The sequence below is a fragment of the Eurypyga helias genome, unplaced genomic scaffold (genome assembly GCF_000690775.1).
Source record: "Eurypyga helias isolate BGI_N326 unplaced genomic scaffold, ASM69077v1 scaffold3264, whole genome shotgun sequence".
In the NCBI taxonomy this organism is placed as follows: Eukaryota; Metazoa; Chordata; class Aves; order Eurypygiformes; family Eurypygidae; genus Eurypyga; species Eurypyga helias.
In genome coordinates this window covers 8,515-20,936 of record NW_010248018.1, presented here as the reverse complement: position 1 = coordinate 20,936, position 12,422 = coordinate 8,515, and the positions used below count along the sequence as shown (strand labels likewise).

The window sequence follows — 12,422 nt, the reverse complement described above, 5'->3', positions numbered from 1 at the left end:
AAGATAACGGGAAAGGCTTGTGGGTCAAGACAAGGACAGGGAGGGAGCACGCACCAGCTATGGTTACAGGCAAAACAGAATTGGGGAAGAAGAATTGATTTCATTAGTTACCAATCAAGTCAGAGTAGGACAGTGAGAGGTAAAACCAGACCTTAAAAACACCACACCCTGCTGGCCCTAGCTTCTTCCAGGGCTCAGCTTTGCTCCCCATCTCTCTACCTCTTCCCTTGCCGTGGCACAGGGGGACGGGGAGTGGGGGTTGGAGTCAGTCCATCACACATTATCTGTGTTGCTCCTTCCTCCTTTGGGGAGGATCCTTACGCTCTGCCCCTGCTCCAGCCTGGCGTCCATCCCACTGGTGACAGTGCTCCGTGAACTTCTCTCAGGTTCCCCACCTGAAGTATGTTTCCACACAGGCACTACCACCACCGTTGCCGACTGGCTCAGCCTTGGCCAGGGGCTGCTCTGATGCGTAGCTGGGAAACTTCTAGCAGCTTCTCAGAGGAGCCACCCCTGTAGCCCCTCTCCCCTACACCAACCCAATACAACTTGGCTTTTGAAATTAACGTGGTTATAATTTCTCAGGACGTGACGCATGTTAGTTACATTGCGCGTGGCTAATGTACCGCTCGTCTTCTGTCGGGATGCTTGGTTGGTATGCGGGTAGCGCGTTCCGTAGTCGGACGTGGTTGGAAGACAAGTCGTAGGCCATCCTGCTGGTATCGCAGTGTTGTTATTGGCATGACTGCTCAGGGATTGACCAAAAACCTCTGAGTACCTGAGGAAGTAAATTCATAAAACAAATCATGAAACACAATTCACAAAACAGCAGCAAACATAAGTTTAAAATTATAAATAGCCTGATACAAATTTGGGACATATAGTTGTATGCAAATATTGTTACATGTAATCCTTGTGAGAGTGTTCTATTTTGCATATGTTTCAGTATTCATACTGCACTTCTGAATTACACGAGTCACAAGTTCTGAGGCAGGTCTGTAACTCGAGATGTTTGCTGCTGGTAAGCTGCCCCTTGAACCAGGATGGTACGGAAGCCAATCTCCACTGCTACCTCTTGGATGCTTCCAGCCTCCAGGCTAGAATGCTGGCTGCGTTTTTCCCTTGGGAAGGGGGTGTGTTTGGCATAGTCCCTTCCCGCGGTGTGTTTTCCATTGTGTTCATCCCTGGGGCTAGAAGATTCCCTTTTGCTGGCTCTTGCAGACCCAGGAATAGGGAACCTTTAGTGGGAGTGAGTCTTCACCCTTGTTGACTCTGGATTGCTGTGGTAACATCTTTCCCAGCAAACATGCATTCTGACCCATCTCAGCAAAATCTCTGCCAGAGCCTTGGCTCCGGAGAGCACAGCCACATTCCCCTTCAGAGGCTGACCAGCGCCCGTGGCACTTCTGATGGCTCACGTGAGCAGTGCCGCAGTTTGCGCACCGGGGAGCAGGGGTTGGAAAGGGAGCCGTCGGTCAGCACCGTGCAGGTTAGAAGGGCGAGCAGATAGACAGGCACGCCGGTACCACATGCTGGCTGCGGCACGGGCTTGGGTACCACGTGTGTTTAAACTCCGCTCCGAGGAAACGGTGCCGCCTTCAGTGCCCAGCCAGCCAGTCTCTAGCAGAAATGTTGTTCTAGGGTTTTGGAAGATGGGAGTATCGGTGTCAGCAGCCACATCTCACTGTAATGCAGATAACAGATCAAGGCTGTTGGCTGCTCTTAAATACAAAAAGGGTTCTAAAAACTGGCTCACTAGCCCGGCAGACAAGCAGGCCAGCCATGGTGTTCAGCACTTGCTTTTGGGGCCTGTTGGCTTCATCTGCCCCGGGGCGGGGGGGGAGCTGTAGCACCCGTTCCCACCTACGCTGTTCATCCTGTACGTGTTTTGCAAGCGGAAGAACAGTTCTGCTCGGCGGTCCCTGTTGGGCCCCAGCGGGTCTGATGGCCACAGTGGCGCTTCGGTTGGGCAGTCTGTGGCTTCCTTCATCCGCTCGGACTGTGTCCGTGGAAGCTGGTACTCGGAGTGAAACTCTGCTGCTACTGGATGTTTTCCTGCCATGGGACTGCAGTGCTGTAGGTAGCTTTTTGGTCTCTGCTGCTCAGGAGCTGGAGATCCTGCTTTGTTTTTTCTGTGACTATTCACAGAAGTAGTAAACTCACATAAATGAAAAGGAAAGCTTTTCCAGGAGTCTCCTCAGGCTTCCATGGTCCACAGGCTGTTTACCACCCCCATTTCAAGAGTTTCTCTTCTCCTTTAGTATGCTCGAGTCCATTTCATTTTGAGTTTCCGTAACCCCAGTGATGTGTGTTACCTCTTTGACTGTGACTCTGATGAACCTTCTTTCATGCATTCCATGTTGCTGTCAGTAACCTTCACTAGAAGGCTTATAAATGGGAATTCTTAAAAACTTACAGATAGGAATACTTGGAAGGGTGGTTGTTTACCAGCAGCTGAAGTACTTAAAACTGTAGTCCGTGTGCACATCTCTAAGCAGACACTCAGGCTCTGGCACCTGGGGGCTCTCATTCTGGAAGCCCGAGTCACAGAATGGTTCCGTCAGTGTTTGTCCTCTTAGCGCAGAACGCACGTGGGGTTCCAGGTCTGAGCGCGCAGCGTCTGGTCTCGGCAGTGAAGTACTGGGCTGCGGGGGCAGCGTGTGGCAGAAGCTGATTCTTCAGGCTCTTCAGGTTTAAAAGTGCAGTGTGAGGTGGGGAAGGGCCGGTAGCAGCCTCTGTTCTGAGATGGTTCTCACTGGCTGCATCGCTTTTACTTTTGTAAGCGCCTCGTGTCCTGAAGCCAGTTGTGAAACCTCACTGTAGAGAGTTCTGTACCTACAGACCCGGGGCTGATGCCGGGCGGTGCGGGCCTGTGTTAACGATGGAAATCGTGCCGTGTAATTAGCGCAGGTACTCTGAATTTGCCTGCCTTCAGTTGTGTGCCAGTGCCTGATAAACGTGGGATTTCTGCTGGTGCCAAATCCTCTCTTCACCCTTCGTATTTAAATGCAAACTTGGATTCCAGTGAATCTGCCGTGGACAAGCAAAGGGAAGAGTGAAGTAGTTTAAAACTGCCACAGTTTTTGGTGTAGAAAAACTAGTGGAAGGCTGGATAGTGACAAAAAGTTGTCTTACAAAAATTGTGTGCTATGTCCCTGGTTTCTGTTAGTTTTTCTAATGGAAAACGTATTGGCTTCTTTCAGACTCTGTGTCACGCGCCAGAATACGTGAAGCATATATGAAACAGAGTAAGAGTGATGTTTGCAAAAGCACTAAGAGGCTGCTCATTGAAAGTAAACATGTCAGAGAAATAATGCCTTCTCAGTGTTGTAGTGCAAGACCCTCCTGTCTTAAGAAGGGAGAGGGATCGGGAAGTTGTACAGCTGGAACACCACCCGCAGCGGAACTCGGGAACTTGGTATAGATTATTGTTTACTCAACAGAAGTAGAAAAATTGAGCTTAATGTTTTTAAAGCATTAATAGACATGTAGCTGAAATTGCTGTGTGGTAAAGAGTAAGCGAAGAAGAGCTATACTCTGGGAAGCAAACAAAGGAAGCTGTTAAAGTGGAAGTGGAAAAGGTGAGGAAATGCCCAAGTATCTTAAAGAGGGGTCATCTTCTTCTTAGTGTTGGGGTGTTGGGGATAGACATGTAGCTGAAATTGCTGTGTGGTAAAGAGGAAGCGAAGAAGAGCTATACTCTGGGAAGCAAACAAAGGAAGCTGTTAAAGTGGAAGTGGAAAAGGTGAGGAAATGCCCAAGTATCTTAAAGAGGGGTCGGTCATCTTCTTCTTAGTGTTGGCGTGTTGGGGTTTTTTTTTCCCCCCAAGACTGGTATTGCCAGTTGTCTTAAAGAACTCTTACCGCTGTGTTTCCAGTGTAGTAGTGAAGGCAGGACAAGAATTGGTAGTTAAAAACAAGTCAGACTGTAAAGCTGGAACAAAGGAGGTGTAGAGCCGCCGCTGTCCCGCGGTGCCTTCAGGCACAGCTTGGAACCTTCTTCTGGAAGATGTGGGGTGGTCAACCAGCGGGTCTCTGGGCATCGCTGCAGAGGACGAAGTGAGATGACTGTGAGGAGGCTACATGTCACATGGCTGGGCTGCTGGTTAAAATCTCATTCTTGCTGCTGCTCAGGCTTGGTGCTGTTTTGTGTGTGGAGTGATGTATACTTTGAAGTCTTCACGTAAGCGGCTTCCTGCAACAATAGGATGTTAACAAAATGAACCTGTGACACAGCGGTGGTCACCAGGGCATTACATGGTGTTCATTTTGCTCTTTTAGAATCCAGAAGAGCAGTTTAAAACTTTTTAATAGCTGCAGAAACGCTGTTGTGTGCTCTGTGAGCAGAACGGCAAGCAAGGGCTGTTGTGCTGTGGCGGTGGCTGACGTTCGCCGGGAAGAGACGGGCAAGGAACCAAGGCTTCCCTAAGGTGGCTGTCAGGAGCAGCCTGCTGACACCCGCAGCCTTGGAGCTAGTGGGGGCTGGGGCTTGTGATACCATTCCCGCTTTTGCCCTTCTCTGCAGTGTTGCTTTGGGTATGGTTGGGTACCGTGGGGTTTCTTTACCTCGTTCAGAGTTGCACAGTGTAAACAAGAAATGAGAGTCCTTCCTGTTCCTGTAAATGCCACGGGAAGGGGAACCGTGTGTATTTGGGAAACCTAGATGGTAAGGCTTTATTATTTTAATACATCTGAGGTGCTGCAGGTGAATCGTGTCAATTTAGATCTTTAACAGCACACAGTTTTCCAGAATGAAACCTAAATAAATGAGTTGTTTTGTCCTTTTATAGGAAGAACAGAAACAGGTAAAGCACCCAAATATTTAGGAACACGCGCTTTCCTTCTCATCTGAAAAATGAAATAGAATTTTTTAAAAACACTTTTTTTTTAAAAATAAACACGAAATCCCACAGTAACGCTTGTGCTGTGACAGGTAAGTGCCTGGTCGGGTGTGCAGGCGTACTGCCATGTAATTTTGCCCATGTTGGGTTGAGTGGGATGAAACGGAGCCTGCGCCATTGCAGACGTTATGCTGCTCTTCTCCGTTGGCTCCCCCAGCTTGACGTGAAGTAGCAGTGTCTTGGGTGATAGGATTTGCAGACTACTGAAATATTTTGTTCCTCTCCTAAAAATACATCTGGATACTAATGTCATGAAATGAGAAGTTCACTCAAAATCAGTGATTTGTGACTAAGGAGCTATTCTGACGTAAAATTGGAGGTCGCTGTTGCTTTATAAATCCTGGGGTTTTAATCTAATGGAGGGAACTTAGCTTGACTGGGCAGAGGAAAGACAGAGGTGAGCCATAGCCGGGGCTTCACAAAACCCCAACGCAGACGCTCTGTACTAGGGGAAAGCAGCTAATGATGATCTGACCGAAAACGTCTGTCGGGCCTCTCGCGGCCATTGTCCCTCCCACTTAATCTTTTTACAGCGGTGTTCTGCGCGTGTGTAAGGAAATGAGTACGGGGGTTATCTTGAATTACCAGTATCCAGAGGTTAATTTTAGTTACCTGCTGTGTCAGATTAGTGGTTCTTACAGACGATATCCTTCTGCGGATAACTGTCTGCTTTACCAAATCTTAATGAGCTCGCTATCGGAGCATCTCCGTGAGGTAGGCATTATTCCCTCTCGCGGCGCGGGCAGCTTGGCCAGAGAGAGGTTAATTGATTTTTCACCAAGGTCACAGCACAAGTGTGTTGCTGAACCTACGTTTTCCAGCTCGGAAGCGCGGGCTGTAGCAAGCCTGTTCTTATTTCTGACGTGCAAAACTCCCCATCCTTACTGGACTGACGTACATTTTTTCAGGCCTGCTGTGTGAGAGGATTTGCAGAATAATAGGTGGATCAGTAAAATTACTGCTGAAACACTGCACTAATCGAAACCTGATGGCGTGACGTTGCGGCTGACCGGTGCCACGGTACCTGCTGCCGTGAAGTGCTGGAAGCGGGGGTCCGTACTAGACCGCAGCTGACTCTGTGATGTTACAAACCTGGCCAAGGGACATCCCCCCGGTACTTCGGTGTGCATCCCTGCTGTTGAGCGAGTCCTCTCTCCGGGCGATAACGGGTTTTGTGTGGGGCTTGAATTGCGTGTTGGAGCATCCGCTTAGTGTAGCAGGCAGCACCCGGCCTCTTGACTGTGACTGGGACACAACAAAGCGTTGCAGTCGTCAGGTAACGTGCTGAGCTTGATGAGGTTTGAAAGTCGGGGCGGTGTGTTTTGTACAGAACACGTAACAGAAATCACAGTTTAAAAACTGCCTGTGGTAATGACGGGACGTTTTTTCACGTAGGTGGCACATCTGGAACGAACAGGGCATTACCTCACGGTAAAGGATAACCAGGTGGTGCAGTTGCATCCCTCCACTGTGCTCGATCACAAGCCGGAATGGGTGCTCTATAATGAGTTTGTCCTTACAACAAAGAACTACATCCGGACGTGCACAGACATCAAGCCGGAATGGTAAGTCTGAACCCCGTTGTGTCCTGCTGCTCTTGCCTTTTCTAACAGGAGGTGACTCTTTTCCCTCTTTAAATTGAGTATATTCTTTTTGCTTTTCCTGAAGCTGATGATATTGAAGTGGTTTGGGGAATGGCAGTGGCACAGACTTGAGGTTTTGCAGATGACTGGACATTTTCTCGGCGGATACTTGTTTCCGTGTGTAGGAGTTGTGCGTACAACTGGGCATCCCAGACGCTGTACGCAGTGTGGGGAGAGGAACAGTTACTTTAGCGAGCCTCCGGGGAAGGAGCTGCTCGGTTTGTGTCCTGGCACACACTTGCTGCCAAAGTTGAGAGATGCTGGAAGGTGCCTCTGTTCTCAAGGTGTAGGGCCTCTTGCCAGAAGGTGCCTGTAACTTTTCCAGAAGGAACTGAACAGGATTCAGGGCTTGCTTAAGATACAAAGGAAAGAGGTGGGTAATACTGGTACAGCCCACCTTGTCACAGTACTCACTAGTCAGTAGGGTGCGTATCAAGGGAGCTAGAGGCCTAATCCTCTGCGGACAAGTGGAGATGTAAATAGTCTTGCCTGCCTGTGTGTAAGTTTTATGTAAACTGCCAAGTTGTAAGCTCTCCAACTGTTCCTAAAATTATGCTGTTGTGCAGAAAGAGTTTAAACTTTCGTAAGCCAGGAAACGCAGCATATTATGTATGTTGTCCGTAGTATTTTAATGGACAATACGTGTTTGACTGCGTCCTTAGAAGTCTTCTTCCAACCAAGCGCTGCACAGCCTAAAGCAAGGTCCTGTGGCCTGGTTGTGTGTTGAAGCTTCAGGTGGCTCAGGGTGACCAGTTCTCGTACACAGCCTGGTCCTTAGGTGGGCTGGCGTGGCTCGTGGGCCGTGACGGAAAGCAGCAGGTCTGGCTGTATGGGCCTCTGGCACGTACAGTGGCGTGAGCCCCTAGGGACGTGGGGCTGAGTCCCGCTGGAGTGGAGTTTGGGATTTCCGCCTTGGACTTGGGCACTCGCACAGGATGGACTGAGGTTTAAGTGTGTGCGTAAGCTGTCATTAGTCTTAAAACCACAAAATGAGCTGAAGTACCGGGTTATCTGTTTCCCTCGGTGTGGCGTTTCTGTAGGATGCATCCTCAAGTTGGAGTATTAGTAACAAACTTCTCCTTTCTTGACAGGCTGGTGAAAATTGCCCCTCAATATTATGACATGAGCAATTTTCCACAGTGCGAAGCAAAGAGACAGTTGGATCGCATCATTGCCAAACTTCAGTCCAAGGAATACTCACAGTACTGAATTGATGCTTTGAACTGAAGTTACTCAGAGGACAGCTTTAAGTGATGAAAGGATTCAAAGTTCAAGTTGTGCTCTTCACTTTGGTTCAATAATGGCCTTTATTTGAAAGCTTTTTAATTTTTCTTTACAGTAAATATTCCATTCTGATTTCATAAATTAAACATTTATGCCTCCCTTTTGTGTTGACACTGTAGCTCATACTGGAAAAGCTGATCAATGTTTTGCAGTTTATTGAAAGTAGTTCTATATATAACAATGTTATAAGCATTTCTTTAGAAATGGTTGAAAATGCTTCTAAAAATGTGATTATCGACCATGGTATGCATGATCGTTGTAATTGTTGACATTCCTTTTAGAAGTTGTGAAATGTTACAACTTGTGCTTATGTAGACACAATCTTCAGCTTCAGTACAAAGGTACTGACTTCAATAAAGTCTATTTATACTAATTCTGTGCCACGGTATGTCAGTATTTCGGTGGTTTTGATCAAAACATGAGAAGCCATTTAGTCTCCTGTTGAACTGCTGTTTTACTGGCATGGCAGTAGTTGAATATTTGAATACTAAAAGTGCTTGAAGAGCACCGTGATGGTGACGTGGGTATAATGTGTTACCGCGCTGATCCCTTGCAAACTGGTTTAGGTTGTGTAGGAAATTTAGTTTTAAAATGAAATGCAGGCAGTTGTTTCTGAAGAATGCTTTCCTCAGATGTCCCAGGCTGTTCTTGGACAGACCTGTGGGAATACGTCCTGTAACGTGAAGTGTCTGTGGGCAGTGTTCAGGTACAGCTTGCTATCAGCACAAGTAACACCGTAAGGGATGCTGTCGGTCAAGTTATACCGCACCGTTGTAACTTTGGAGTGTTTTGTTTAGTGAAACACGACAGCATTTTCAACTTGGGAAAGCTAATCCCATGTGGAATTTATAGTGAGGGCTGGAGCCCCTCTGCTATGGGGACAGGCTGAGAGAGTTGGGCTTGTTCAGCCTGGAGAAGAGAAGGCTCCGGGGAGACCTTATTGCCCCTTCCAGTACCTGAAGGGGCTACAAGGGAGCTGGGGGGGACTTTTTACAAGGGCCTGTAGTGACAGGACCAGGGGTAATGGGTTTCAGCTGAAAGAAGGCAGATTTATATTAGATACCAGGAAGAAGTTCTTCATGGAGAGGGTGGTGAGGCACTGGAACAGGTTGCCCAGAGAAGCTGTGGATGCCCCATCCCTGGAAGTGTTCAAGGCCAGGCTGGATGAGGCTTTGAGCAACCTGGTCTAGTGGAAGGTGTCCCTGCCCATGGCAGGGGGGTTGGAACTAGATGGGCTTTAAGGTCCCTTCCAACCCAAACCATTCTGTAACTTAGTATATTTGGTCAGATTTCAGTTTTTCCTCTCCCTGGAATATAGTGGGATTTGGTCCTTCTGACACAGAGCAGCTGGGGCAGCCCTTGCGGAAGGGGGTTGCCCTAGAATGGGAGCTGTGCGGAAGCAAAACCAGGTTGCGTTTGGAGAGCAGCTGACGAACTTCAGCAGAGTAACCTTAAGCACTGATGTTTGACTTGTCCTATTTAAATCATCGTGGTTGGCTATAAAATTAGTTGGAATCAAGTAATTTGTGGATATTCTAATTCCAACCTTCTGTTTTCTAGATTGCTGTTTATATGCTGGGGAGCGGAGAGGTTTTGAAAACTTCGTTAGCAGTGAAAACGGTATTGTGAAGGAGAAACATGAAGGTTAACGTTTGAGTGACTTTACAGTGTACAGTGGGACCCGTGAGCCTGCCTCAGGTTTGATCAGCAGGTGAGGGCGTGGGGGACCGCCCCCGCCTCAGGCACGTGGGACAGGTCTGGGCTGTCCTGCCCTGTGGAGCAGTTGGGTAGGAAGGAGGGTGGCTGACTTCATAAAACGTGGAACTGGAGCAAGTTTTCTGACCGCAGGTACGAGAGTATGTAAAACATAAACGTCCTGGTTGTCTGAAGCGACTTGATTTCCAGCCAGTGTTCTAGAGGTGTGCGGTTGGTTTCACGAGCTCCCGTAGGGCGAGCCCAGTTCGGTACGCAGGGTTTGCGACGGCTGCTTACCCTCCCGGGGAGCGGGGGAGCTGCGTAGTGCGGAAATGGCTGTCCCCAGGTGAGCCGCTAGCAGCTTTGGCGCGTAGGAAGGGGGGAGCAGATGGCTGTGGCTGCGAGTGGAGCTTGACGTGGATGGGAGAGACTTTGCCCTCGGGATTTTTTTTCCTTCCCCTCTTGCTGGAGTTCCCATAGGCACAACGCCAGCCTGGGATCTTTCACTCTGCTCCACCTTTGTGACCTGGAGTACAGATCCTACAGGTGCCGATACAGTGCTGTGGCAGCTGTACAGCCCTGCCCTCTCCCAATTAAGCCACAGGGCCACCTGTGCCAGCCACCTACAGCTGTGCACGGGGTGCTCTGGTGTCACTGGCTGAGTTGGATGGGGCTGCAGGGTGTCCCGGCTGTCACAGAGGCCTGCAGGCCCAGTGCCCCCGCCCCTGCAGCCAGGGCATCAGCTGTGGGAAGCAGCTTGGCTGTTGGGACCCGACTGGAATCTGGGGGCCAGTGCTTCAGGAAGCTCCTGACACTCAAACATCTGGGGGATCCTTGTGGATTTGATACTTGTGTGACACTTGCATGTGTCATCGTGATTCCTTGGAAAATACCTCCTACTGGAGAGCTGACAGCAAAGCGCTGGCAATGCCCTAGTGCCTGCTGATGGGGCTGTGTGCTCCATGCCGCTGTTCCCTCACTGGCGCCGGTGTAGCGAAGCGTGGCCAGAGGGTCTGCCCATGGTAGGCTGCGGCTGTTGCACTGCCCCACGCCGATTTCTAAGGGGCGGGGGTGGTAACAGAGACTGGCTCTGGGTACCTGGGAGTCATGCCAATTGCCCTCTTGTTGGGGATGCAGTTCCAGAGGCATGCAGCAGTGAGAGGGGAGCGGGTTATCTCTGGTACCTGTCCCTATCTGGAGGAGCAGTGAAAGGGACAGCATGGCTGCTTGGAGAAAGACTTCTTGACCCTAAAGGGGAACTGTGTGGGGAACCCCCTGAAGTGCGGTTATCTCGGGGATGCGACACGCGCGGAATAACTCGGCTTTTGAGAATAGCCCTGGGTTTTTGTGTTGAAAGGTAAAACCTCTTTTTTTTTTTTTTTTGGTGGAAAAACTGTCAAAAAAGGTTGCCCAGAGAAACAGAAGGAGACTAAGGAGGAGGTGTAGGAATGAGTCCGCTTCATCTCGCAGTGTATGGAGGTCACTGCCTCCCTCAGAACAGCTAACAACCCCGCAGCCCCGCTCATCATCAGAGCTTTGGCTTGAGCCGCTTGCACTGCGGACTGCAGTGAACGGGGCGGAAAAAGCTGGAAACTACAAAATACGCTGGGGGGAAAAAGCTGGAAACTATGAAATAGGCTGGAGTTTGCTCATGTTGAATTGAAATTTCAGCTTCCCTGCATTTCATTCTGTGAGATGTCACAGCTGACTAGAAGAAATTCCAGGCTGCTCGTTACCTTGTAGGGTCTCCTGGACCAGCAGCAGCACTGGGGAGGCGTTGGCTTGCTGTCTCCCGGCAGGGGCCGGGTCTGCTGTGCGAACTGTGGGTGAACGGCGCTGCGCTGCAGCGCTTCCAGCTGGCCCTTGGGGCCAGGGATCCCGACTAACCTATGCTTCGGCTCCAGCTGCTGGCTCTCGGCAACATCCCCTGCCTCGCTCCCGGCTTCAGAGCATCCAAACTTCGCACTGGGCTGCAGGCCTCTATTTGGTACTGAGGAATTGCTCCCTCAGGATTAGCTGGTTACCTGCTTTGGAGCAACCTAGAAGGAAAAGCAATGCTTTGTTTACTTACAGGGATTTGGGTTTTTTTTTAACCGGAGGAATTCTGGTGGTTTTTGACAATACATGGTTTGTATAAAATAAACTATTTGTAGTGTGGGAACTTTGAAAATACAGAATGAGTTAGATGATAGGAAAATAGTAGTAAGTGAAAGGAGTGTATTTTTGGAAAAGAGGAGAATCTTCAGACTTAGTTGTTCTTTTGTGTCGTACCTCAGAGCAGCAAAGGGCTAATACTGACCTGAGGTGACAGGCTCGTTTAGGTGGTAGTTACTGATGACATAAAGCTGTGTTCAGGTCACAACAGGAGACAGAGATGTGACCAGTTATGCTGTGTTTAGATTCACAGGGATTTTAGAGCATTTAGAACTTTTGTCAGAGAAGAGAATGAATGGTGACATCACGCTTTGCTGTCTCGATGTCATGAACCCCCCCGAACATTGCCTTTTGGAAGATCTGTATACTCGGCTGTGCAGAAGGACAGGCAGAAGTTCCTTTTGGGGTGGCAGGAGCGTTGTGTTCGATGTCTGTTCGTGTTTGCCTGTTCTCAGGTTGGTCAGCTTTCCCTCATGGAGCACTACCGCGATCCTGATTCCCACCTCCTTTTGATCAGGGCCCATGGAAGTTCCTCTGTCGTGTGTCATTTCCAGGCTGCTCCGCTATGCAGTGCGTGTTGGACGCTGCCCATTATTTGCCATAAGAAACGCAGCTTAGAGCCGTGACGCTGAAATTGGCTCTCAGTGCATCACTTAAAAAGATACCTTAACTGACGTCACAGGGCAGAGAGCTTCCCTTCTTCCCTGACACGCTACAGTGATTAATTTGCAATGAGATTGCCATA

The 12,422-nt window shown here is 49.2% G+C and overlaps 1 protein-coding gene across 1 annotated transcript in view; it reads left to right on the top strand.

Annotated features, from left to right (window-relative positions):
• DHX15 (DEAH (Asp-Glu-Ala-His) box helicase 15) overlaps nucleotides 1–8,201 on the top strand; it is a 39,212-nt gene extending 31,011 nt beyond the window's left edge. The window contains exons 12-13 of the mRNA XM_010150903.1: nucleotides 6,297–6,466; nucleotides 7,636–8,201. Coding sequence (XP_010149205.1) covers nucleotides 6,297–6,466; nucleotides 7,636–7,753 — 288 coding nt within the window. The 3' untranslated portion in view covers nucleotides 7,754–8,201. The remainder of the gene's footprint in view (nucleotides 1–6,296; nucleotides 6,467–7,635) is intronic.
• Nucleotides 8,202–12,422: the final 4,221 nt, after the last annotated feature.